This window comes from Protopterus annectens, chromosome 14.part0, assembly GCF_019279795.1.
Source record: "Protopterus annectens isolate FY-2018-M chromosome 14.part0, PAN1.0, whole genome shotgun sequence".
NCBI classification, from domain to species: domain Eukaryota; kingdom Metazoa; phylum Chordata; order Ceratodontiformes; family Protopteridae; genus Protopterus; species Protopterus annectens.
Genome location: NC_056748.1, coordinates 895,324,843 through 895,352,693, shown reverse-complemented (window position 1 = coordinate 895,352,693; position 27,851 = coordinate 895,324,843). Strand labels below are relative to the sequence as shown.

Below are 27,851 nucleotides of genomic sequence, written 5' to 3'. Positions count from 1 at the left end.
ACGGATGCATCAGATTATGCCTGGGGGGCCCATATGGCAGAAAAATGTATTCAGGGCACATGGCCTGTAAGCCAGATGCATCTTCACACCAATCAAAAAGAGATGCTAGCTGTTCAGAATGCCCTGACAGCTTTCAAGGATCTACTTCATCCAGGACAGCTACTGATAAAGACAGACAATACTACGGTCATGTGGTACATAAATAAGCAGGGAGGTACACATTCCTACCCCCTCTGCAGACAAGCAGTGACCTTATGGGACACAGCATTGACTTATCAAGTTCACCTGCAAGCACAATTCCTGCCAGGAAAAACAAATACTCTGGCAGATGAACTAAGCAGAAACCTCATGGTTACCCACGAGTGGAAACTGGATCCACAAGTCTTCAGCATGATGATAAAGAAATGGGGACACCCAGACATAGATCTATTTGCCTCCCCTCACAACTGCCAGTTACAGAGATTTTGCACAAGGATTTATCACAAGCAAGCATGGAGAGTGGACGCCCTATCCTTCAGCTGGAAAAATCAAACAGTATATGCCTTTCCTCCACTGCCTCTCCTTCCCAGGGTACTCCTAAAGGTCAAACAAGAGAAGCCAAAAATGATACTGATTGCACCAGACTGGCCACGCCAGCACTGGTACCCAATCCTAAAGAGCTTGTCTCAAGGTCCAGCATGGATATTGCCTCAAACTTCTCACTTGTTGACCCAACAAAACAATCAGATCCTGCACAGCCAACTCAGGACCTTAAATCTGGCAGCATGGCGGATACTGTAGCCATTCAGAACAATCTTCTTTCTAAAGCTGTTATGGATGTTATCTTGGAGGCCAGGAGGCCCAGTACCAGAAAATCTTATGCAGAAAAATGGAAGAGATTCTGTGCTTGGAACCAGGAACAAGGCATTGACACGTATGTACCAAATATCCCTCAGATTTTACAATACCTAACTGAGATGCTGGACAAAGGCCTTTCTTTCTCATCAATTAAGATTCATGCCTCTGCCATTTCAGCCCATTACAATACGGAACCACCTATCTTTTCTCATCCTTTAATAAGGCAGTACCTCAGAGGGGCCAAAAACATCAGGCCTCCAAGGAGGGCACCAATTTCCACATGGCACCTAAACTATGTCTTGAAAAAATTCACTCTGCCTCCTTTTGAGACGGATTCAACAGCGGATATAAAATTCTTATCCTGGAAGACAGCTCTGCTCCTAGCAATAACCTCTGCAAGACGAGTCTCGGAGTTACAAGCATTCATGGCTGTGGAACCTTTTATCATTTTTCATCCAGACAGGGTTTCTCTGAGGACAAACCCAACATTTATACCTAAGGTGGTGTCCAGTGTGGCACTCAACCAAACCATTCACTTGCCTACCTTTTATCCAAACCCACAGAACAAGGGTGAGAGAATTCTGCATTCTTTGGACATACACAGACAGCTACACTTCTAATCGGACAGAACTAAAGCTTTCAGGAAGACTGAGCAACTTTTAGTGTCTTATGCTTCAGGATCACAAGGAAAGGCTATCTCAAAACAGACCATATCTAAATGGATAGGCCATTGCATCCGTTTCTGCTGTTCTCAGCGTGGCAAATCAGTGCCTAAGGACATTAGGCCTCATTCTACCAGAGCAGCAGCCACTTCAGCAGCCTTCCTCAGAGGAGTACCAACCAAAGACATCTTAGAGGTTGCAACTTGGAGTTCAGTGCACACTTTTACAAAGCACTACCACTTACCTCTTTACTCTATATCTAGAACAGGCTTCACCACTGCAGTTCTGCAGGGCCTCATAGCCTCTCCTAATCCTATTTAGCCCAGCCACCCATCCTCAGCTTTGGGATTCAACCCAGGAGTAATGACTGCAACAGTGAAACACGATGAACATAGTACAGTTGTGTACCTACCATAAATGTAGATGTTCAAGTGTATTCACTGTTGCAGTCCAGGTTACCCACCCACCATCCCCCTTTTCTTTGCTGGGACTTATCTGTACTTCTCTATCCTATACAACCTATGTGGTGTATTTGCTTGTAGATGAAGCAAAGGTTTATTTTTGTGCATGCATGCTTTATTGACATACCTTTCAGCCTACCTATTTGGGGGCACCTGACATCTGGGGCAAGAAAAACTGAAGAAAATGGCGTAGGCTGCATCTTTTTATACCCCTGGCGCAGTGACGTCAGGGAGGAGGCGAGAGCAACCGATGCTGGACCTAGACTTTGGAATTCAGGCCAACTGCGTGTAGCCTGCCAGCAGGATAACCCAAGAGTAATGACTGCAACCGCGAATATACTCTAACATCTACATTTATGGTAGGTACACAACTGTACTTTCCCAGCCACCTCTTTCCTGCCCATCACACCTCTAACATTTCCTATCCACCTGAGGAAAAATTGTTTGGAGTCTACTTTTAGTATAAACATAGCTATATAAACCCTTCAGGCTAATATCTTAAATCTTCTAGACTTTGTTGCTAATTTGAGAGATATACATATATCCCCCATTGTGTCTGTGACACCCTGCCCTGACCCAGCAGTCAAGGAGCCTCAATCCTCACCACTAACACCTCATATATGAGGAAAGCATAACAAATACACACAGTAAAGTGCAATTTCCCTTAAGAGCACACACAGATCACAGTCAGTCCAGGTCCCCAATAAGACTCCCCACTGGCACAGCTATAGGGTCCAGGTCTCAACTTAGTGGGCAAGCTAAAACCTCTAGCACCCTCTCTGTCCAACCAGTGCTTCATGTCCCTGCTCAAGTAGCTGGCACAGACAGACACACACATGCACTTTTAGAAGAGTTTATACAACCACACAGACACTCCTGAAGAAGGCTGGCACAGTTTCCCCAGCTGTGCCCCTTTCTCCCAGACTGTATGGTAGTTCCACTTGCCACCACCCACTAATACTTATCAACTACTCAAAGGCCCTTAAAAGGGTGTCCAATTATTACTGTGCAATATTATTATCCAATTGGTAGTTGTGACTAAACAGTCAAGGCTTATTTAGAGTGACTTGGACAGTAAACTTTATAAATATGCAACGTGCTCTAGAGCTTAAATTATCTCTACACAAAACGGCCACAGTTGAAAGGTTTAAAAATATTTAATAATAAATAATAAAAACACAAAACAATACTTCTTACTGCACAGTGCTAGTCAAGAGTTCAGAAATCACAGAGCAATACTTAAAATAACATAGTAGTAAAGTTCTAACATCACTGAAAAACACTTAGTCTAATCATTCTAGTTTCTAGCTATTTCTAAAAGAAAATGCAAGTCTAAGATAACTTATATATGAGCAAGACAGTGTTGTGAGTTGGATGGTCAAAACAAAAATGCTTAATGCCTTCTGATTCTCTCTGTTTAAATTCCTATTTTCAGTCCTGATTCCCATTACATCATTTCACACTTTCCTGGTGTTCCCAGGCTGACATATACTACATTCTTGTTATCTTGCACCTGCTGGAAACTACATCAATAAAAGACATTTCACATGTTTGTTTGTTTGTGTCTTTCGGCTTTTCCTGGTTAGGGGTCGCCACAGCGGAACTCCGGTCTGCTAATGATTGGCAAACTCTAGTAATTATTCCTTAAGATAAAACAATAGGCAGGATGCTTCACTCCAGATTCATCGACTCCAAATTCTAACTTCAAAGGGACACACATGATATAATTTAAACTTCAAAGGACAGATAAGAAATGCTTGACTTCGCTTTCTTTACAACAGAGGGCAATGTTGCTACATTGTTTTAAGTTCAACATTTCACAGCATATTCTTTCATTTAAGAAAACAAGCTTGTATTTCAACATTTCACAGTATTTTCTCTTCAATTAAGAAAAGTCTGTAATTCAACATTCATATTTACAAATGATAGAATTATCTGCACAATTCTATCTGGCTAGACTGGCAGCCTTCACGTCCCCCCGTCCCCCCTGAGAACTCAAGCTAGTTTTTCAGGTGACCCTTGAGGAAACGCTGCTTGAGAGGGTCAGGTCTGTCTGAGTATACCTACCCCATTCCCTGTCTTGAGAGCCCATCTGCATTGGCATTGCTACTCCCACGCGGTTCTGCACTGACATATCATATGCTTGCAACCCTAGGCTCCATTTTAGCAACTTGGCATTTTGCTGGCTGGCTCTGTTTAACCATATTAGGGGGTTGGGATCTGTCATAACAGTGAATTTCCTTCCATACAGATAAGGCTGAAGTTTCTGCAGTGCCCACACTATGGCTAGACATTCCTTTTCTACAGCTGCACAATATTCCTCCCTGAGTTGGAGCCTACGACTGAGATAAACCACTGGGTGCTCTTCCCCCTCTGAAGGAATCTGGCTAAGTACAGCCCCCACCCCATGGTTCGAAGCATCCACCTGCACAACAAATTCTTTGCTGTAATCCGGACTGGCTAGCACAAGGGGCCTCCCAAAGCTTCTGGAATGCCTGCTCACATGCTGGGGTCCACACTACCTTATCTGGCCTGTTCTTCCTTGTCAGGTCTGTGAGGGGAGCAGCTATGGTACTATAACTGGGGACGAACTTTCTGTAGTAGCCTGCTCTCCCTAAAAATGCCCTCACCTGCTTTTTGGTAATAGGTGCAGGCCATGCCTGAATGGCTTCCACTTTGGCAGGTTCTAGCCTCATCTTACCACTCCCCACTCTATGTGCTAGGTAGGAGACCTCTGCCATATCCATCTGACATTTGCTTGGCTTAATGGTCAACCCTGCCCTCTGTAGTCTGCCCAGCACCTCCCTGACATGCTGAAGATGCTCTGGCCAGGAATGGCTGTAGATGGCAGTAACATCTAGGTAAGCAAGGGCAAACCCTCCTACTAGGGTATGATCTGCCAGCCTCTAGAAAGTTGCTGGGGCATTCTTCATTCCAAAGGGCATCTTTGTGAACTCATACAAGCCAAAATGAGTCACAAAGGCTGACTTCTCTCTAGCACTGGGAGTCAAGGGCACCTGCTAGTAACCCTTGGTAAGATCAATGGTTGTAAGATACTTAGCCCACCTAGCTGCTCTAGGGCCTCATCTGTGCTAGGCATGGGGTAAGTATCCGACTCTGTGTGACTATTTAATTTCCTGTAGTCCACACAGAACCTGGTGCTGCCATCCTTCTTTGGCACCAGCACCATTGGGGAGGGCCAGGGACTGTTGGACTCTTGAATCACCCCTAGTTCCAACACCTCCTGTACCTCCTCCCTCAGAGTCTGTTTGCCTCTCTCAGGCACTCTATAAGGGGCCTGCCTAATAGGCCTTTGGGGTCCTGTATCCACCGGGTGCAGCACCAGGTGGGTGCACCCTGGTTTCCCAGTGAACATGTCCCCAAATTCCTGCAACACTGCTCGGATTTCTCAAACCTGGGTAGGAGATGGCTGCTGAGACATTGATACCCCTTCCACTGAGGTGTTAGCCCGAGCCTCACTGAGGAGACCAGTCCCCAGATCTCCCTCAGACTCCTCCTGCAGTCCACTGCAAATGTTCAGCACAAGGGCCTCCCTGTCATGGTAAGGTTTCTTCTTGTTAACATGGTACAATTTGTGTCCCTGCCTTCTGCCTAGCAGTTCCACCATGTAGTAAACATCACCTGCCTTTCTTACCACCTTGTAGGGTCCTTCCCAAGCTGCTTGCAGCTTGTTCTGTCTGACAGGAATGAGAACCATTACCTGCTACCCCACAGCATACTCTCTAGCTCGAGCATTCTTGTCATACTACACCTTTTTCTGTTTTTGGGCTTCTGCCAGGTTCTCCTGGGCCAAGCCCATGAGTTCCCTGAGCCTTGCCCTGAGGTTTAGGGCGTATGCCACAACAGGCTCCTTGTGAGACTCGCACTCACCTTCCCACTCATCTCAAATTAAATCTAGAGGTCCCCTCACCTTATGCCCATACAGCAACTCAAAGGGTGAAAAATCTGTGGATTCCTGGGGAACCTGTCTGTAAGCAAACAGCAGATGAGACAAATATTTGTCCCACTCCCTCTTAAACTGATCTGCAAATGCCCGTAGCATGGACTTGATTGTAGAGTTTAACCTCTCAACAAGACCATTAGTCTGGGGATGGTCTTCATGTGCTTCACCCCACAGGACTTCCACAGACAAGCCAGCAGGTCTGACATGAAATTGGCACCTCTGTCAGTCAGTATTTCTTTTGGGAAACCTACCCTGCTGAAAATCTCTAACAAAGCATTTGCCACATTCTCTGCCTCAGTGGAGGACAAAGCCACTGCCTCAGGGTATCATGTAGCATAATCCACTACCACTAGGATATACTTTTTCCCTGTGGAACTTGGGGTACTCAGAGGACCCACAATATCCATAGCTACCCTCTAAAATGGCTCCTCAATCACAGGCAAAGGCATCAAAGCAGCTCTCACCTTGTCTCCTGCCTTGCCTACCTTTTGGTCCTGCAGTACCCTGTTACATCTCTGGAAATTCCAAACCAATAGAAGTTCTGTATAATACTCCTCTTTGTACATTTTATGCCCATATGACCTGCAAAGGGAATATCATGGGCTATGGATAGAAGCGCCAGATGATAGGTTCTAGGCAGTATCAACTGCTGTACTCTCTCACCTTCTAGCCCTCCCTCAGGGGTCCACTCTCTGTACAGTAACCCTTTGTCCCAGTATACAAATTCCCCCTTTCCTTGAGGATCAGGTGCCTCCCTAGCTACCTGCCTTAGGCCTTGCAATGTAGGGTCTGAGAGCTGAGCCTGTCTCAGCTCTCTCCTTGTAACCCTTCCCAACTCCCCTTCCGCAGGAATTCTGGCATCCTCTGACAGTGGTGCCTCACTGTCAGCCTGGGTAGTACTACTCACCTCTACCTTTGCGGTCACTCTGTCCAAGGGACCATCAGTACCCCCAAGCAGCTGTGGCTCACCTTTAGGCTCACTGCTACAGAGTAGCTTCCTTCCTGAAGTAACCACCTCACCAGTCCTGGCTGCAAGTATGCAATGTTGCTACATTGTTTTAAGTTCAACATTTCACAGCATATGCTTTCATTCAAGAAAAAAAGCTTGTATTTCAACATTTCACAGTATTTTCTTTCAATTAAGAAAACAAGTCTATAATTTAACATTCATATTTACAAATGGTAGAACTATCTGCACAATTCTATCTGGCTAGGCTAGCAGCCTTCACAGTCTCTTTGTGAACTGCTTATCCAGTCCCTCTTTCCAATCCTTTCTAAGCTCCTCTGATTGATTCTTATAATTATCATGCAATATTTTATATGCTTTACTAATTATTCTTTTTTTAATGGCAGCTTCTGTTCTAGATTCTATTAAAAACTCTACCAGTCCTGATCTTTCATTCAGGAGCCCCCTATTTCTTTCTGTTTGCCTATACTCTGATATCAATCCTTGATAGGGAGGGTAATCTCTAACCTGCAGACTTGTAAAGAGTTCTGACAAGGTTTTAGTGTACTGCTTGTGCATTTAGAAAGCATGTCATGCTTATGTTCATGCAATGATAACTTACGTGCCATTTATTTCTGTCAGACTAATTTACTTTAGAGGGGTTCTGACAGGATTTTACGGTCTATCTGGACCTCGCCAAGGCCTTCAACACCGTCCCCCACTATGGAATCTTAGATAAACTTACTAAGCTGGGCATAAATCACTACGTCACTCAAATGGTTGCCAACTGGCTTACTGACAGAACCCAGACTATAAAAGTAGCCGACTCGAAATCCAGCTCCAGACAAGTGGAGTACCTCATGGATCAGTCCTGGGACCGCTCTTGTTTGGAATCTACTTCTTTGAAGTACAGGCCCAACACTAAGGGACTCTGGCTAACAAAGTTCACAGATGACTGCAAACTGGGAGCCATTATTGAATCCTCAAATGATGTGGATATTCTGCAAAAGGGCCTTACAGAAACATATGCTTGGTGCCAGAGCCGTGGGCTCAAGCTTAATGCCAAGAAATCTGTAGTTATCCCCTTTGGGGAAAAAACATGTACCCATGAATTACCACATAGGTGGCAGTACACTAAACACCGAAAGTTTGATGAGAGACTTAGGGACACAGGTGGAAAGTGGTCTCACCTTCGATAACATCGCCACAACAGTCAGGAAATCCTTCTATGTGGCACACCTCATCACTAAGGGCTTTTTATCCAGAAAAAAAAGAGGTCATTGTCCTACTGTACTCATCTCTCATTAGACCTATTATAGAGTACAATGCCCTGTTTGGTATGTACCTCACAAGACATCTGCAACAGCTTGAAAGGCCACAGAAATATCTCACTAAAAGAATCACGGGCCTAAAGCAGATGCCCTATGCTAACCATCTAAAAAAAACTCCAGCTATACTCTGTGGCATATTGTCTACTCAGCGCGATCTCTGCTTAACATACAAGGCCATGTCAAACCCAGAGCTGTTGGACATGCTCCACTTTAAGAAATCCCAGTCCCTCAGAGCCATATGCTCTGGGGATCTAAACCTTGTCATCACAATGAACAAAACATGCTGGAGGGATAGGTTCCTAACGCAGAGACTCCCCATATTCTGGAATAGACTGCCCATACATGTCAAGCAGAGCACCTCCTTGGCCTTCTTCAAAATAAACCTTGACGATTGGATGTGAGATAGGAAATTCACCCCTGGGATCATGTCAGTCGCCCTGCTAGACAGCGGTCCAGAGAAGTAAATATTGTGGGAAGAAATATCCAGGGAATCGTTATGGCTAGGCTTGTATAGGCCCTAGGTCCGATAGCCTAGTACCAACCTATGAACCTAATGCTCTTTCTTTTACAGGTAGTGTAGTGCCTCCCTTCATGCTCTACCAATCTACATGCCATTTATTTCTGTAAGGCTAAACTTACTTTTAGATTTGGTTTATGGCAGGATTTTGGTGTACTAGTGCATTTGGGAACTTTTATGTTCAGGGGTAATTGTAAGTGTGCTGTTTGTGTAGACTTTTGACAGCTTACCTTCCAACTGAGTTGTTCCAGTGATCCTAGTCACATCCAACACATCCTCCTTGGTCACAGTATGTATACTTCTTGCTCGTGCTGTTCTGACTTCCACAGTTCCTGTAAAGGAAAAACTACTTACCTGAGAGCCCTTGCTAACCTATGCAAGCTCTGTCTCCATCTCTGTCAATGGTAAGTGGAATCTGCAGTAGCCGTTTTTTGTTCCTCAGACCACTCGCTTACCTTTCGTCATGGAATAGTCTTTTTGATCTTCATGAACCTGGGGCAAGCATGTCCTCTTCAGCTTTTTCAGCAGTGTCTGAACTGAGAACAGGAAACCCATCTTTACTGGGACACTGAGTTTTACTATTGGATGCTACTGGATGTGTCCAGGGAAAGAGATCTCTTGTAGGGATACAGACTCCTCTTTTAGTTTGAGAAGATATCTGTACAGATAAAGCTAAATATTTATTTTCCAGAACCTTCTTGGAGATCAGTTTTAAATATTGCCTTCCTCTTTCAGTGCCTCCACATTATCTTTTGAGTTATTTGCTGCTTCAACCGTGTTTGTAAAGTTTTAGCTCTAGCCTTAGCTTATAGCAGGCTGAGTGACGCTTATTTTTTCTTTCCTTATTTGGATGACTTATCTTTGCAGTCTTCTCCTAGATATCAAGAGTCCTTAATATGGGTTTTCAGCTCTTCTGACTTATCTAGAATTCTCGGTAATCATTCAGAGATCCTCCTTGATCATTTCACACTAGATTGTCTTTCAGGATGTCTTATAGACACTCAACAGCAAAAGCATGTGATGCAGGAGAAGGTGGAGTTTTATCTAGAAACCTTCCTGAGCTTCTTAGATCAGTCTCAGACTTCAGCTAGAGAGTTTTTCGGGTTTCTGGTGTTCATGGCATCTAAGTTTCTCATATTTACTCTCACTAGGTTGCATATTAGAGAGATTCTGTGGTATCTAAAAATTACACGAGCCCAACACTTCTATCCTTCATATACCAAGCCTGGACTTAGTATTAATGGAACTGCACTAGTGGAGACTACAAATATAAGCAATTATATGTACTCTCCTTTTCTCTTCAACATCCAAGTTAATCTGTATTTACACACATCTCAAAATTTCTGTAGAGGGGAATTCCAATGGAGGTTAAGATGCAAGGCATATGGGATTCATACAGAGCAAAGCCTGCTACATTTCTCGGCAACGATCCATGCTTTTTAAATCTTTTGATTATCTGTTATTCTCCTGGACCCCTCCTCTTGATTGCAGATAACACCATAGTGGTGATACATCAACATGCTAGAAGCACAAGGTCATACCCTGTATATACTCTCTCTGTGATCACTTGGGAGTTAGCTCTTCAGCATTCTTTAACCCTCCATGCCTATTACATTCCATTAATGCAGAACATAGAGGCAGGCAAACTGAGCAGGACAAAGACAGACCTTCATGAATGCTATTTGAATCATGAGATCTTCCAGGTATTGACCCAGTTCTGGAGAATATCTCAAATAGATCTGCTGGCCTCCCTTTAAACAGTCATCTTTATGTAGGCTTCTTTTATTCCCTTGCAGTGTAATGTTTCTTTATGTATTTCTATAATTTCTACTGATATACAGGGTAATTGCTTATATTTGTAGGGGGGGAGGGATGGCTTAATGTTTAAGGTCTTCACCTCACACATACAAGGTCCTGGCAACAACATTTTTACCCTCGAAGATATTCTCTTATGGGCCTCATCTGAAATTAATTATGAAACTTGCATACTATGGGACGTAAATCTCGACTGGAACAAGATCAGTAGTCCCTCTCCCTTCTTATCCATTAACCTCTATAACTGTACTCAAGTAATCCTGCCCACCACCCGACCCAACAAAACAAATCCCGCAGGATCCATTATAGACTGGTTCCTAGTCACCCATCCAAACACATCTCAGATCTCAGACAGTCAGATGGAAGAACACCACCTCCTCCTTTCTACCTACCCCAACTGGCATCCCTCAAGGGTCCATCCTTGGACCTATGCTTTTTAACATCTTTATTAATAACTTTCACTCTGCATTTCCTGATGCCAAAATTATTCAGTATGCAGACGACTCTACGTTAGTCTGCTCTGCCTCAAACCTCCCTGAACTACTGACTAAAACCCAAACTGCTTTTTCAACTACTGAAAACTGGATGCGACAAAACCACCTCTCACTAAATGCAAATAAATCTAAAATTCTACTATTCTCTCCCTCTAGGACTTTCTCTTATGACAAAAATGCATTCAAAGTCCTTAGCCAAACCAACTCTCCTATAGAAGTGGTCCCCTTCGGAAAACTTCTTGGCATTACTATTGATGAACACCTCAAGTTTGATATCCATATTCAACAAAATATAAAGAAAACCCACCAAAAGTTAGGTATGCTTTATAGGAACAATCTCTTTCTCTCCCACTCTGCTAGACATACTTTGGCTACTACTTACCTCCTCCCATCTCTGTTATATGGAGCCCCTCTTCTAACTAATCTGACCTCTACCATCCCCTCTAAATTAGAAAACTGCTATAATAAGATCTCTAAATTTGCCAGCAGATCCAAAAATTCCACCCATCACTGCCATACCTTTTATTCTCTGAAATGGCTAGAACTCCCTAATTACCTACACTACCTCCAACTTACCACAGCACACAGACTTGTATTTCACCCAAATAAATGTCCAGCTCTAACAAACATCCTTCCCCCTACACCCCTAATAGACCTCTCGGATCTGAACATCAAAACCTAATTACTATCCACAAACCTACACGACCTGCTAGCCAACTTCTCCTCTCTTTCTCAGTAGGCAAGAAATGTAATTCGCTCCCATCCACACTTAAATATCTAACTCACAAAACTTCAAAACCCAGCTTTTCACTCGCATGTCCTCCAAATGGAAATGCACCTGCTTTCACCCTATCTAATTCTATTTAATAAATGCCCTGAGGAGGTTTTTCTCCTAGGTTCCTAATCTCTCTAATACACCAATAACTATTTCCCTGAGTTGACTCAAGCTCTCTGCAATTGCTACGCAATACACAATTTCAACTTTGTAAATATTGTAAATAGCTTCTTACTTCAAATGAATGCATGTAAAGTGTTTCCTTACTTTAAGTGATTGTGTGTATAATGTTTCTACACTTCAGTTGTAATGAAGGTATATTTCAAATGAATCTCTACACTACAACCATCAGATTTATTAATTGGAATTCCTGTAATAATTCAAACCCCACCTCCCACATAAACCTACATGGTTTCTCACAACTAATTACCTGCCCTACCAGAACTAATAAAATCAATAACAAGGACACCACTTTAGACTGGATACTTACTAACACCCCACAACAAACCTATAAAACTGGCTCCCTTCCAGACGATCTAAGTGACCACTCTTTAACATATATTATTAGACATAAAACCAATCTAATTTTTCCAAACACATTCAGAACATTACGTTCAAAAAAGCAATTTAACTCAGAATGCTTTCAGACAGAACTGAGACAATGTAATTGGTCTCCTCTAAAATTTCTCCCTCTTAATGATGCAGTACAGTACTTCAATTCCACATTCTTAGCTATTCTAGATCAGCACGCACCAATACGTACTATCAGAACCAAAGCCAAACCAGCCCCCTGGCTGACCAACAATACTAGACAAAAAGTCATTATCAGAAACAAATCCTGGGCAAAATGGTGTACCACTAAGAACCTGGCTGACCGTCAAACCTTTAGAGAATGTAGAAACAGCACAAAAAAAGCCATATGACAGACAAAAAAAACTACTACCTTCATCTACAACAAACATCCAACAAGGAACCTAAAAAATTCTGGACCAGCATTAATAATCTTCTATCCCCAGGCCAATCTATTACACCCAACCCACAAAACTCTAACCCAGACAATCCCACACAAACAGCCAATGCCTTCAACTCTTTCTTCACAAATACTATTCAAACTCTTGCTAGTCACCTATCTCCTGATACCTCTAAGCTACTTCCATCTTCTGCAAATCCACCCCCCCCATTTCATCTACTACCTATTCCTTCTTCCTTTATCTCATCCTTACTCCAAAAACTTAAACCTACCACCCCCTCCGCAGACAAACTTCCTGCTGAGTTCCTGCAAATTGGAGCTAAAGCCATTGCCTATCCCATTTCTATTCTGATAAACAGATCTATTAATGAAGGAACTATCCCTTCAATCTGGAAGATATCTCATATCATCTCACTACATAAAGGGGGAAACTCTAATGACTTCTATAACTATCGTCCCATAGCACTGTTATCCCCTATTGCTAAAATTATGGAAAAATGTATCCATAAACAACTACTAAACCACCTTCTACAAAACAACCTACTAGCTAATTGTCAGCATGGTTTTAGACCTTCTCACAGTACCACCACTGCACTGCTCTCATTTACAAACTCCATCAACTTTAATCGCAACAAAAATAATCTTTCATCTGCACTCTTCATCGACTTATCTGAAGCCTTTGACATGGTTAACCACCAACTACTTCTGCACATTCTGACTTCTCTTTCACTTGATCTTCCTTCCATAACTTGGTTTAAATCTTACGTCAGCAGGCGGTACTCTGGAAAAATTCACTTTCTGATCATCTTCCCATCTTTCTAGGAGTGCCACAAGGCTCCATCTTAGGCCCACTTCTTTTTTCCATCTTTATCAACGACCTGCAAACAGCTATCCCAAATACTAACTGTATTCAATATGCAGATGATTCTACTATTATCTGTACATCTACCTCTCAAACCAAACTCCAGTCTCTTACCTAAAAAGCCTTTAACACTGTAGAACAATGGTTCTCTCATCGCTGCCTGCTACTTAACCCCAAGAAAACTAAACAACTTCTCTTCGTACCAACCCAAAAGCACATCCCCTTACACTTCACTATCAGTTCCAATAACAGTACTATCATTTCTCCTGACGCTACCACAAAATTATTAGGAATAACAATAGATAACAATCTAAACTTTGACAATCATATCAACACTACAGTAAAATCAGTGAACAAAAAAATAGGAACCTTATACAGAATCAAACCCTTTCTTACTCCACTTGCAAGAACTACGTTAGCCAGAACTCACCTAATCTCTACTTTACTCTATGCTTCCCCCATATACACCAATCTATCAAAAAAAACCTCAATAAACTAGAAACATCTTACAATAATATTGCTAGATTTGCTAAAGGGGATCCCCTTTTAGAACCCATCACTGCCTGAACCTAAAACAACTAGGTTGGCTAGAACTTCCTAATCAGCTCGAACTTCAACAACTCATAATAGCCCACAAAACCCTGCACCAACCCACCAAAACTCCAATACTCTCTTGCCACATCGCACCTTATTATAATCAGAAACATCTACGCTCTTCAAACAAACTATTGATCAAAACAACCATATCTAATAACTCTGCAGGTGACTGCCTGTTCTCAAACTCTGTTGGAAAAATATGGAATAAACTACCCTCGGATATCTCATCTCTGACTTCTCTCCCACTTTTTAAAAGGAATCTAAAACTGTATCAAATAAAAAATGGCTATGCCCCTGTAGTAACCCAGACTAACTCTGTTTCTTTTCTTGTCTTCTTCCCTATATTTTTCTCCCCTCCTATACCCTATAACTTAACAGGGGACTGTCTGTTCACCAACTTTGTTGGAAAATATGGAATAATCAACCCTCAGATACCTCATCCCAGACCTCTCCCCCACTTTTCAGACTCATCTAGACAGTACCTCAATAATATGGCTATGTCCTTGTACTAACTAGACTTGCTCTGTTTTCTTTTTTCTTTACTTTTCTTCTTCCCTATTTTTTCTGTCTACACCCCTTTTAGCTTTTCTTTACCTCTCATTACACTTTAGCATTCCTCTTATAAAATTTATGTTTTGATTCTTTGTATTGTAATGGTTATTGTGACATGCACATCACGTAGGTTGTAGTTTGTGTTTTTTTGGTTTAAAGATCGTAATTTGCAATTTCCTGAAAAAAAAATACTATTTGTTTACTGTTAGCTTTATATTTGTAATTACTTCTATTGTAACACTTTCTTAAACCATGTAATAATCACTGGAGCTTTTCTCCCCGGGCCTCTACTGAAAATGGACATATACCCAGATAGACTAGCCCGGTCAACAAATGTAAAATAAAAAATAAAATAAAATTTATCAAAATTATCTTTGTTGATCAAGCCTGATACTGAATGTACATATTTGTAAACTGTACTTTATTCTGTAACTTCCTTGCTTTTGTAACCTTACTGTTTTATGTTTTATGGAGCTTTTCTCCCCGGGCCTCCACTGAAAACGGGAACACTTGGGCCCGGTGGACTTCCCCTGATACCAAACTGAAATAAATAAATAAATAATTTAATTTTGTCCTCTGGGTATTGGCTAGGTTTGTAATAATCTTCTGACTGATTGCCTATTATTTACTTATGAACTTATTCTGGGGATTCAGAAAGACTCTCCAAAACACATTTGTGGTGACCCTTGTGTAGCCCAGACAGTATTGGTGATCCCTTTTTATAGAATTGGCCTAGGGCAATTACCACAAGCTTCCTCACTGTCTGGATCTATTCACACCAGACAAGGAGAGCTCGATACACTTCCGTCTAGAACATCTTAAATGATCTGCTTGGGCTCTGATATATTTTAGGCACCCCTTTTTTAGAGGATGTGCGGCATGTACTAAATAAGGTAAGAGATCCTGCTACTAGAAAGTCTTATCTTGATATGTGAAGGAATTTTGTAGTTGGTACCTACCCATTAACCAGGGCCATACCTGTGGTCATACCACTGGTCCTCAAATATTTGTGTGAGTTGTTAGCCTCTAGCCATTCTGTAGGAGCTCCTTGGTCCATATCTTTCCTCCTTCCAGGTAGGATAGGCTTTAGTAATTAACCCATATAGCCTAAAAACTACCATTACAGTGGAAATATATGCATATCATTGCTGGAACCTGTGTCTAACAGAGCTCTTTTCAAACTATCTGGAAATATACAGAGCTAAGTATATTTTTTTGGTTCTTCAGAATTGTGTACTATAAATTGTTGCTGGGCTAATTTTATTCAGAGTTGTGCACTGTTATTTTTGATTCACTGTATAGTTTTTCAGATCTCTGCTAAAAGTGTTTTGTCCCACCCACCCTTCCTATTTCTGGTGTGTTGTTTAAATTTGGTGGCTTTTGCAGTTGCCCGCCCCACTGTAGATTTGATCTGGGACACTCCCCCCAGTCCCATCTCTTTACCACATTCTACTTAATACACTCCTTCTGCACTTGTTTTTAGTCATTTTTAATTTAATTGCATTTTTTTAAACTGTGTTTGGTCTAATATTGCTACATACTCAGGTGTGCTAGCTTGCACTGCATTTGAATTGTTTTTACTGCTGTTTTAGCTACTTTTTTGTAAAAAAAAAAAAAAAAAAAAAAACACAAAAAAAAACCCTGTAAGCCTGTTTCCTACCTTGCCTGTAACTAGTGTAGTCCAGATACATATTTGCTGTATCCAGGACTGTATGTAAGCTTCTGAGCTCCACCAAGCCTTTCTGTGTAGGAGGGGAGCCTTCTAGCTTGTCAGTGGGAGTGGTAAGCACTAGGTAACCTGTCTACCACATAAGGAGTGGTTCTGGCTCAGAAATTTTAGTTATTGGCCATCTGAGCAATCTTTTCCATCTCTATTTGAAAGCCCGCATTTGCACTTGTTTCTTTCCTGTAACTAGTCTAGTGCAGATACAGATTCTTAGTTTTAGCACTTGAATTTGCTTATTCGTGCTCAACACTTATTCAGAACTTCTTGTAAGCACTAAATAAGCTACTAATTACTATAGCACTCAACCTTCCTCATTACCTAGAGGAAAACAGTTTTTGCACTGTTTCCTCACTTGCTTAGAGAAAAACAGCTCTTGTACTCACTTTCCTCACTTATCTGGAGGAAAACAGTTTTTTTATTCAGGCATGTCCAAGGCCAGCTCCCAGTGTTCTCTCCTGTCTATGTGATGAATCTGGGCATCTTGGTGACAATGTAGAAATTGCTTCATGTACACAGACAACCCTCTCCTCCTATCACCCAACATTACAACCTGTGAGAGATACCTATCTAGCCAAACTGGAGGTAAAGCTCACTCCGACCAAGACTGAACGTGACATTCAAGAGGAGAAGGTAAATACTTGCACCACACCACACTTATCACATAGTCTTACTAAATCTACACCACCAAAATCCACACATAGAAACACAAAAACATTTGCGGTGGCTCTTAATAATAATCTGCCCGAGCAACAGAGACTTCCAAAGCAGAAACGCAAGCAACTTCAACCCCCCAACACAACCCAAATGACACATAGCCCACAGACTCAGTGTGCCACTCAACCACAGCCAATAAGGCAAAACAACGTATCCAACACACTAGTCTTAGCTGCCTCTATAGTCAGGCACACTGATATCCCACTCACCAGGCTAAACAAGGAGAAGGTTACTGTCAGCTGCCTGTCGGGTGCCAGGATCCGCCACATAACCCACCCATTCAGGTCACTCCACAACAAGTACAAATATGACTCCATGTTGGTGTGAACGACCTGAGACATACCTCCCTGGACTACATGAAAAAAGACATGGAAGAGCTCTCCGATCTTGTAGCCCAGGCAGGTGTGACCCTAGCCCTGAGTAGCATTCTGCCATCACCCAGAATGATACCACAGTACAAGGACAAAATGATTGACTTCAACAATTGGCTAAGCTTGTGGTGTCATTCTAAGGGGATCCAGCATCTGTCTGCTTGGGATGACATGGTCGACAGACCATGATGCTTTACCAGAGATGGCCTGCACCTGTCGCCCTTGGGATTCTGGATACTGGCTAAGGCTCTTGCCGCCCTTATAGTGCCTTTTTTAGGCAAGGTTCAAATGACAAATTCATCACCATAACAGGAACAGGCAAACAAAAACTGAGGGTAATGCTACTCAATGCTAGAAGTCTAAATCTCAAAATGCACTCACTCGAGGCACTCCTTAAAATAGAGAACATCGATATCTGTGCAGTGACTGAGACCTGGTTCAAGGCTCCAGAGAGCACCCCTGCACTACCAGGCTATAACTCATACCACACTTTTCAGCCATGTAACCTGGACCGGAACACCAAAGGCAGAGGTGTGTCCATATTCATTAAGGATATCCACACCTCCAGGCTAGTTGCTCAGCATAATGCATCCGAGGTTATCCAAGTGCAACTAACTCTGGGAAAAACTGCAATCCAAATTGTAGCTTGCTACAGATCCCCCACCATGCCCTAGGATTCCCACTCCTCTTTTGTTGATGTACTGGGAAATATTAGGGTTCAACCAAACACCCTAATAATGGGCGATTAAAACTACCCCACCATTAACTGGGAAAAACTACTTGTGTACCAACTCCTTTGCACAACACTTTCTGGAATTCATAAACTCCAATGCCCTGGATCAACTTATCCACACCACCACCAGGGGCAACAATACCCTAGACCTAGTCATTACCAGTATGAGTGACCGGTGTTCCACACCTGAAGTCAACTCCTTGTTGGTCCGATCCGACCATAAGCTAATCACCCTTGATATCCATATCCCGCCCCCACCCTCCATTAAGGAAACCATGGTAAAAAAATTTCTCCAAAGCCAACTTCATGCTTCTTAAGACAGAAGTGGTGAACTTCATGACACCCATGCAGATGGACAGTACAGTTACGACTGCTGAATCCTACACAAATGCACTCTATAAGCATTTACATGAGTGCATGGATCGTGCTATCCCAAACAGAACCAAGACACTATCCTCCAAACAAAAGGAAGCCAATCTGGTGGTCCCTTGCCATAAACAAACTGTACAACAGAAGGAAGAAATTGTTGCAAAAGAGAGTAAAATCCCATGAGTGGAAGAGCTCCCTGATCAGCCTCAGTAAAAAGCTGAGATCCCTTATAAGATCCTCCAAAGCTAGCTATGAAAACAAAATCGCCACTGATTTAAAGGACAACCACAAAGCATTCTATAGCTATGTCAAAAATCTCAGTGACAACACCCAGATCTGCTCTGAGTTACAGCACAACGGCACGAAAATTACAGAACCAACTGATATTGCCAACATCCTGGCAGATAGGTTCAATGCTAACTTTACACCCCACCCACTAAAGGGCCCATATCTATTCAGGAAGAATGCAGAGTCCGTGTAATCACAACTACACAGGTAAAAGCTGCACTCTCTAAAGCCAAAAACACAGCATTCATGGGACCGGACAACATCCCAGGCTGCATTTTACACGAACGTCGGAACGAACTGGCTCCCCACCTAAGCACCATGTTCAATCATAGCCTCACATCAGGCTTTGTGCCCATTGAATGGCATACAGCAACCATTATCCCACTCCACGAAGGGGGAGCCACCACTGATCCCAGGAACTATTGCCATATTAGCCTGATGAGCCTGGTCTGCAAGGCCATGGAACGTATCATCATGGAACTCATAAACAAAGACATTGGTAACCTAAAAACTCTGGATCAGACCTAGTTCAGGTTTGTGAAAGGCAGATCATGTCTCCTGAACCTGATCGACTTCTTTGAGACAAGTCACCAAAGCCGTAGATGAGGGTAAGGTGGTTAATACAGCCTATCTTGACCTCGCCAAGTCTTTCGACACCATCCCCCATTCTGGAATTATAGCTAAACTCACTAAACTAGGTATAAATCCCTACATCACAAGATGGGTTGCCAACTGGCTCACTGACGGAACCCACACTGTAAAAGTTGCACACTCCAAATTTGACCTCAAACCAGTGACAAGTGGAGTACCACAGGGTTCAGTCCTGGGACCTCTCCTGTTTATCTACTTCTCTGAAGTACAGGCTAACACAGAAGGCCTATGGCTAATGAAGTTCGCAGATGACTGCAAACTAGGAGCCATAGTCAAGTCCCCAAATGATGGGCCTCGCTGAGACAGATGCCTGGTGTCAGAGCCATGCCCTCAAGCTCAATGCCAAAAAGTGCATTGCCATCCCCTTTGGTAAAAACTCTGTACCCATGAGCTACAACATAGACAGCAGTCTACTTAACACCAAATGTGTGATAAGAGACGTTGGGACCCAGGTGGACAGTAGTCTGTCCTTTGATAGTCACATCGCCACAGTAGTCAGATGTTGGGACCCAGGTGGACAGTAGTCTGTCCTTTGATAGTCACATCGCCACAGTAGTCAGGAAGTCCTTCTACGTGGCACATGTCATTATAAAAGGGTTCTCATACAGGAAAAAAGAGGTCCTTGTTCCCCTCTACTCGACACTCATTAGACCCATTATAGAGTATAAACGCCCCTTTTGGAATGTACCTCACAAGACATCTGCAGCAGCTGGAAAGGCCACAGAAGTACCTCACAAAGAGGATTGCTGGCCTCAAACAGATGCCCTACACTGACCGTCTCCAAAAACTCCAGCTTTACTCCATAGCATATTGCCTACTCCGAGGTGATCTCTGCCTAACATATAAAGCTATATCAAACCCAGAGCTGTTGGACATGCTACACCTAAAGAAATCCCAATCCCTCTGAGCTACACACTCTAGGGACCTAAACCTTGTCATCACAATAAACAGGACATGCTGGAGGGATAGATTCATGTCCCATACTCTGGAACAGGCTACCCATCTATGTCAAGCAAAGTTCTTCATTAGCACTCTTCAAGAAAAATCTTGATGAGTGGATGGGAAATAGGAAATACACCCCGGGATCACTTCTCTGCCTCTGCTCAACAGTGGTACAGGAAAATAACTTTCTTGGGTGGCGTAAGCCAGGGAACCTTGTTGGCTTGGCTTACATAGGCCCTCGGGCAGATAGCCTAGTATCTACCTATGAACCTATGAAATTATAAATGTAGTACAGTTCTGTAAGTTGCACTTACCCATAACATTAGATGTTTGAATTCTTTTCTGCTGTAGTAGCCTGTTTCTTGTTTGTTTAGTTCAGTATGAGTGTGCTACTGAACTTTAAGGCAATAAAGTCCTGAAAATTTTCCATTCTGACTGATGATCTTCCCTCCAGAGGGCTGACCAATTGGCAGTCAGAGTGAAAGTATGGGAGGGAGCCAGCAGAGCTTTAGAAATCTGACTGGTTGTTATGTCTTGGGCATGACGCAACACATGTAGCCTAAAGGCTACTGCAGCAGTGAGGAATGTGAGTCTAGCTTACACAACTGTACTTTTTTGGAGTGAGTGGAGGAGGAGGAGGTGGTTAATAAGATCAAACATTTTTGTAAGATCAGTGAAGGTCTTTTTTTGAAAGGTTTCCTTTGTCCATGTTAAGAAAGCTATTATCTGTAGATGACCATAGTTCTGTCATTATGCTCCAGCTAGCCCGGAATGTATGCTGTTTAAGAATGAGGAGATAGATGGTACTGTTGGATGAAGAGAATAGTTGATTCTAGATTAGTTTTTTTTTTTTCCAAGTATTGTATCCTGTATGTTGTACACCTATCTGATTCCATCAAACAGTGCCATATATTTTTTGGTAAGTTGTTTTTTTAATTGTAATGCAGTTAAGTCTTTTTGCAATGTTTGTACATGCATAAATAAGCATAAGAACAGTCTATGCAAACATTTTTTTAAGTTTTTAAATTGTAACACAGTTATGGGTTGCAATGCACATAAATAGGCATAAGAGCAGTTAATCTGTCAGTTTTGCGTAGTGCACATTTAATGTCTGAATAATTTTGGAAATTAAGTTGTTTTATACTTTTACTTATATAGGATCCTAGGAGGTTACTAGGCTAATGACCCTAGGGCCCTTACAAGCCTAGCCAAGTTTTGCCCTTATTTCCACGATCAGCACCTATCACCAATGTCCAAGAGGGATATAGGTGGAACCCCTGGGGTGATTTTTATTTATTTATTTATTTTACATTTGTTTACTGGGAGTGTCTGACTGGACGCAAGTCATTTTTCAGCAGAGGCCCGGGGAGAAAAGCTCCAGTTATAAGAAGAACAAACGTTGCAGAAGTTGACAGAAGATGCGAGGAGTTACAGAGGTATTCACAAGCAACAGTTACATAATGATAGACAATACAATTCTTTGGTAGTAAACATTTACTGCACACATCATACATGAATATGTACAATTTAAATGAGAGAGAGAATTAGTTTCCATACATTTGAGGTCAAATATTGGTGTAATATAACCTATAAAGCAGATGCCCTATGCTGACCGCCTTAAAAAACTCCAGCTGTACTCTTGTCGCATATCATCTACTCTGAGGTGATCTCTGCTTAACATACAAGGCCATGTTAAACCCAGAGCTGTTGGACGTGCTACACTTAAAGAAATCCCAATCCCTCAGAGCCACACGCTCCAGGGATCTAAACCTTGTCATCACAATAAACAAAACATGCTGAAGGGATAGGTTCCTGACCCAGAGACTCCCCAGACTCTGGAATAGACTGCCCATACATGTCAAGCAGAGCACCTCTTTGGCCCTCTTTAAAAGGAACCTTGATGATTGGATGGGAGAAAGGAAATTCACCCCGGGGATCACGTCAGTCGCCCTGCTAGACAGGGGTCCAGGGAAGTAAATAGTGTGGGAAGAAATAGCCAGGGAATTGTTATGGCTAGGCTTGTATAGGCCCTAGGGCCGATAGCCTAGTACCTACCTATGAACCTTTGAACCTCAATGAGCAATATTTAGTTAGAGAATGAGATAAGGCCTATCCAGACAATTACAAGAACAGAGCCAAATGTCTATTAAGTGTGATTTTAGGAACTTTTTAAGTTATAGTATAGAGCAGTTTGAGGTTATCGGAGTTGACAGTTTATTCCATATTTTAGGAATGAGGTTTGAGAAGAGTGATTCCCAAGCTGAGTTGTTCGCTTTAGTGATGTCTAGAAGGAGTTTGTTACTGGAATTGAGGGATTTAGAAGTGGTGTATGGTTGTATACGATTTTGGAGAGAGGGGTTCTATCTGGTTGATGCAGTATTTTGTCTGCAATTTTTGTCGGCAAAAGTTAATTGATTAAAGAGTAAAAGTTGAGGAAGTTCTAGCCATTTTAGCTGTTTAAGAGATGTACAGCGATGTGTCCTGTATGCGGCATTAGCAGCAAACTTGGCATTTTTATTGTAACAAGATTCCAGTTTGGTTAAATCAGTTTTGCAGAGGTTGGTTAGAATTGGGGAGGCATATAGAAGAGTTGACAAGAGGTGTGTGCGAGCGATAGTAACTTTTGCATTTCTTTGTTTCTATATAGGCCACCTAGTTTCTTGTGGATCTTCTCAATGATTTGAGCTATGTGAATATCAGATTTCAAGTTATTGTCACTTTCTATGCCAAGCAGTTTAGTGTGAGTTATTGGAGTGATAATAGTTTTATTTCTGCATAAGATATTGAAAGACAGAGAAGACAAGGGAAATCTAGTTGGGTAAAAGAGAAGGAGCTTTGTTTTGTTGGGATTTAAAATATGTTGGGAGTTAGTGAGCCATGTTTGCACAAATAGAAAGGAATCTTGGGTTATGGTGCGGAGGTCTTGTAGGGAGGAAGCTGTACATATTACAGTAGAGTTTCATGCATATTGTACCACTAAGGCATGAACTGTGGAGGTGTGGAGCTAGTTGGTAAAGAGAGAATAGTAGAGGCCCAAGGATGGAGCCTTGTGGAACTCCTAAGGCAACTGGGAGAAGAGGGGTGAGGTGATGTTGCCATTGGATAGCTTGCCGTCATCCTGATAGGTAGTTTTGGAACCCGGTGAGAGAGGAGCTACTAAGGCTTACACATATTTAATAAGTTGTTAATACCAAGATGCAAAACAGCATTTTCTGACAGGAGATCTAAGAGTTGGAGCAGTCTACTTTTGAGTAATAGGGTTATGGTAAAAGATGCTAAATGGAGTGTGCAGGAGGTAATATTCATACTTTAGTACTGAATTAAGACTGAATGGTAAAGACAGTCCAAGAAAAGCATCAGTTGCCAAATGTTGCATCCTGTGGTATCATTAGTAATTTTCTTTCTGCATCTGTGTGTGGCATTAAATTAGTTTCCTGTGGTAATAAGAGAATTGAGGGGTCCCTGTTTCATAACATGTCAGCTTTCTTTTATCTTATTTCTGAATATAAAGTCCGTTTTTCATGTTTATTACATGTGTCACTGGTGTGTTTCTTAATCAAATTTTTGATTCTAAGTGTATTTATCCAACTCTTGAGCATTTACTGATTTGTGAAAATGATTTTATTACATTACTGTTCAGTCACTACCATCTGCTGACACTGTGAGTAGTGAAGGGGTGTTGCTGAAAGAAATGGTGGATGAGACTGAACTTCCAACTTTTAATATACCTTATTTGGTTGATATTGCAAGGTAGAACATTTCTCTTAGAATTCGTGTTATATTGTCACAAATATTCATTACTGAGCACTTTCATTTTTTTCCAGTCGTACTGCACAGACCCTGACATTGTCTTGGAGCTGAAGAGCTTGATAGTCATCTTTGCAGATACGTTACAGGTTAGTTGAGCAGTGATTTGTTTTTCTTTGTAGACAAGGGGAACAATGAAAACTTCAGTAGTTCTGTGGACCTTGATGATTTGTCTGATAGAATGTCTGATTTGATGATGATGTTTTCATTTGCCTTTTTTAGTCATAAAAGTGGAATTTTATTGTCTTCAGGTTTAAATTAACAGATAATGAAGTATATAAGTATGTACAGATATTGGAGTATACATTTAAGACAAATTGAAATTAAAGTAGGCTTTCTGAATGTTCTAGTGTACTCAAAAAAAAGTAAAACGGGGGGGGGGGGTAAGTAAGTTATGCCCCTTTTTAGTTTTCTGTCTAATTGATGTGGAGAAGTGAACAGGTGTTGACCATTAAGAGACTTAGAAACCTAGGAAAAGACCAGTCTGGGAGGATAATTCCTGTTTCTCATCCTGCAAAGCACAAAGGGCAGTTATTCATACATGGAATACTTAGGATGTTCTTAACTCCAGTGGGTAATCCAGGGAACCAACTTGGAGGTTATGACTTTAGTATGCTAGCTGCCTAAAGGCATACTGTGTTTCATAAATATGCTTCAGTATTTTTATGAAACTCCAGTTCTTGCAGCAGAGTGAAACTGAGGTAGATTTCCATTTTTTGATTACTTCCTACATTCCTCCTAGCATAAGGGTACACATAGGCTGCAGTTCATGTTTGATATATCCCTCAGGACCAGTCAGAGTAAGAAAAAAAGAGGGTAGTATGATGCATTTGTATGGACAGAATTTGGTCATTTTTGTTTAAAAAGCACACAAAAGGATTCACATTGGGCAGTCCCAGAATATATGGCATAAGCTAACTTGTTTGTTGTGTGTGCATTGCCTGCCGTGGGGACATGCTTTGAATATGCTGAAAGGAGTCTGGATTCATTGTCTCATTTTTTTTCAGTTGATTGTAAAATATTGAAAGTGCTATTGTTGATAAAGAATGTGCTCATTTTTGTCCTGTACAGTACATTTGATTTCAAGCTTGAGCAGCAGCACACACAAGTTACAAGGCGCCTGATTCTTTGGCTTTGAGACAGTGGTATTTGAGTGCTTGGAACTCGAGTGCCTGTAAAGCATTCTTTTTACACTCTACAGTTAACTGCAGTGGTTCACTGACAATCCTAACTAATCACATTACAGATATAAGTACCTTGCTTTCTGATTTGTCTTTAAATGTTCTTCACCTTGTAATAAATCTACTTGCATATTTGATGAGTAAAAATGTCCTTCATATGTTTAAGTGTTCTGTATATGACCTTTGTACAGAAATGTTCTGTGAGCATATTTGCTAAGTTCAGGTGTTCTACATGTGTCCTATAATTTGTTACAGTTCATTTTCTGAACCTTTGCTATTTGGGAAGTAAGTGGGTCAGGCCCAGCTGGACATCTGGATAAAAATGTAAATAAATGGAGCATGTTTTTGCTGTAATGCTGAAATGTTAGCGACTTTGGTAGATGTGCAGCTGTAGAATATTGGATGCATAAATGGCATATAATATACCACTTCAATGTCTTAAATCCCTGCTGATGATAGAATTTGTTCATAAGCCATACATTTTCCTTGAGTTTTTGCTTTGTATAAGGTAGCAGTTTTCATCATTTCCCCATATGTTCTCTCATATTTTTACAGTATATTTTTTCATAGGGTAGTTTCGGGGAGAGATATTGCTGTCAGAATAAGTAAAGTTATATAAATGGATAGAATTGTTGCCTCACAACAAGAGGTTCTCCAGTTTGATTCTCAGCTGGGGTGCTTTCTGTGTGAGATTTTTATGTCCTCCCAGTATTCACGTGGGTTATCTTCTAGTGCTCCGGTTTTCTCCCACTTTCCAAAGACATGCAGTAGGCAGATTAGACACAGTAAACTGGCCATAGTTGTGAGAGTGTGTTTGTATGTGTGTTGTGTAGAATAACAACCATGGCTGAGCTAGTCACGTGGCAGTGTGAAAATTGGCTCTGGGCGATGGACATTGTTGATGTGACAACCTGACCCCATGTACAAAACTGGGGAAAAGAGGGTACTGGATGGATAGAGTGAAAAGCAATACTTGTACTGCTTATTAAAGCAGTATTGTATTTTCAAGTAATATGGAGCAGTCTCTCTCCCGCATTTGTGTTCTTCAGGGTACAACTTTGTAAACAAGAAGAAAGGATCATTCATTCATTTAGAAAACATGTATGCAATACTGGTTCACATCAGGGCCTTTGTTGTGTGTTTCTGTGAGTAATTGGCAATAAGACATGACTGTTAATAGCACTTTCTTTATTGCCACAACATTAAAACTTTGGTCATCAGAAACTCAATAACATAAAGATTGAAATGATAACAGTAACTAGCTGATCTTTTTGGGTGACCAATGGAGATGAGGTTCCCTTGCTGAACCAGTGTTAAGTGGCATCGTGGATTAAAACTGTTTGTGTGAAATGCAAAGAAACACAGACAGTTTAGTCCATGATGCAACTTAACACTGGTTCAGCAAGGGAACCTCATCTCCATCTCTGTATACTGCATACATTGGGTCAGTTGTGCTACATCTTGATCTGAATCCAAACTGCGCTTCTCCCATCTTATTTTTGCTGCTGTGCATATTCATTTATCAGTCACCCTCTCCAGCACTTTCATGTAGTTTGACAAGAGTTTGATACCGCTGTACTGCCCTCAGTTGAGAATATCCCCTTTGTTCTCGTACACTAGCACTTCAGTGCTTATTCTGCAGTCATGAAGGGCGCTCCTTATTCACCATACCGCTATGAGTACCCTCATGAGCCATTTCTCTTCTGCATCACCCAACATCTTGTTCTTGTCTGCTTTGACCTTATCTGAGCCTGCTGCTTTCCCTGACTTCATTTTCTTTAGTGCTGTTCTTCTTCTAGGGTGGGGGTCATCTTCCTATTTCATTGTGGGCTGTCTGTGGTGGCAGTACTGCTTGTTTGGGGATGCACCCTGAAAGGTATCTCCAATATCAAATGTGCATATATACTATTCATTACAAATGTTTGCACTGTATATTTCTTGGTATGGCCCATTTCAGTCACTTAGCTTCACACTGGTGAGAAAACAAGAACATTCACCCCCTACTACTGAAAGTGCTACAGTGTTGTTATTCTGTAGCACAGTGCATAGCTTGAAAGAGCAGCACGTTCCATATCAGTTTTTGCTGTTCATTGTTGCAGTTGTGCAAAGATATAGGAACTGATGAGGATGGGGTCATTCATAGCACAAAAGGCTAGAAACAGATTGCCACAGACCAGATGCAGGGAGAGTGTTGCCAGTCAGAATAATGAAGGGTTTGAAAGTCGAGTGTTCTTTTCAGTTAATATTTCAGGTAACAGGTTGAGTGATATATTTGAAAAGTTACAA

General features: G+C 41.7%; 1 protein-coding gene across 2 annotated transcripts in view; it reads left to right on the top strand.

Annotated features, from left to right (window-relative positions):
* The window catches only part of EXOC6 (exocyst complex component 6), a 1,799,203-nt gene that overhangs the window by 804,299 nt on the left and 967,053 nt on the right, over positions 1–27,851 (top strand). For both annotated transcript variants that reach the window (XM_044056688.1, XM_044056689.1), the window contains exon 12: positions 24,402–24,473. In XM_044056688.1, coding sequence (XP_043912623.1) covers positions 24,402–24,473 — 72 coding nt within the window. The remainder of the gene's footprint in view (positions 1–24,401; positions 24,474–27,851) is intronic.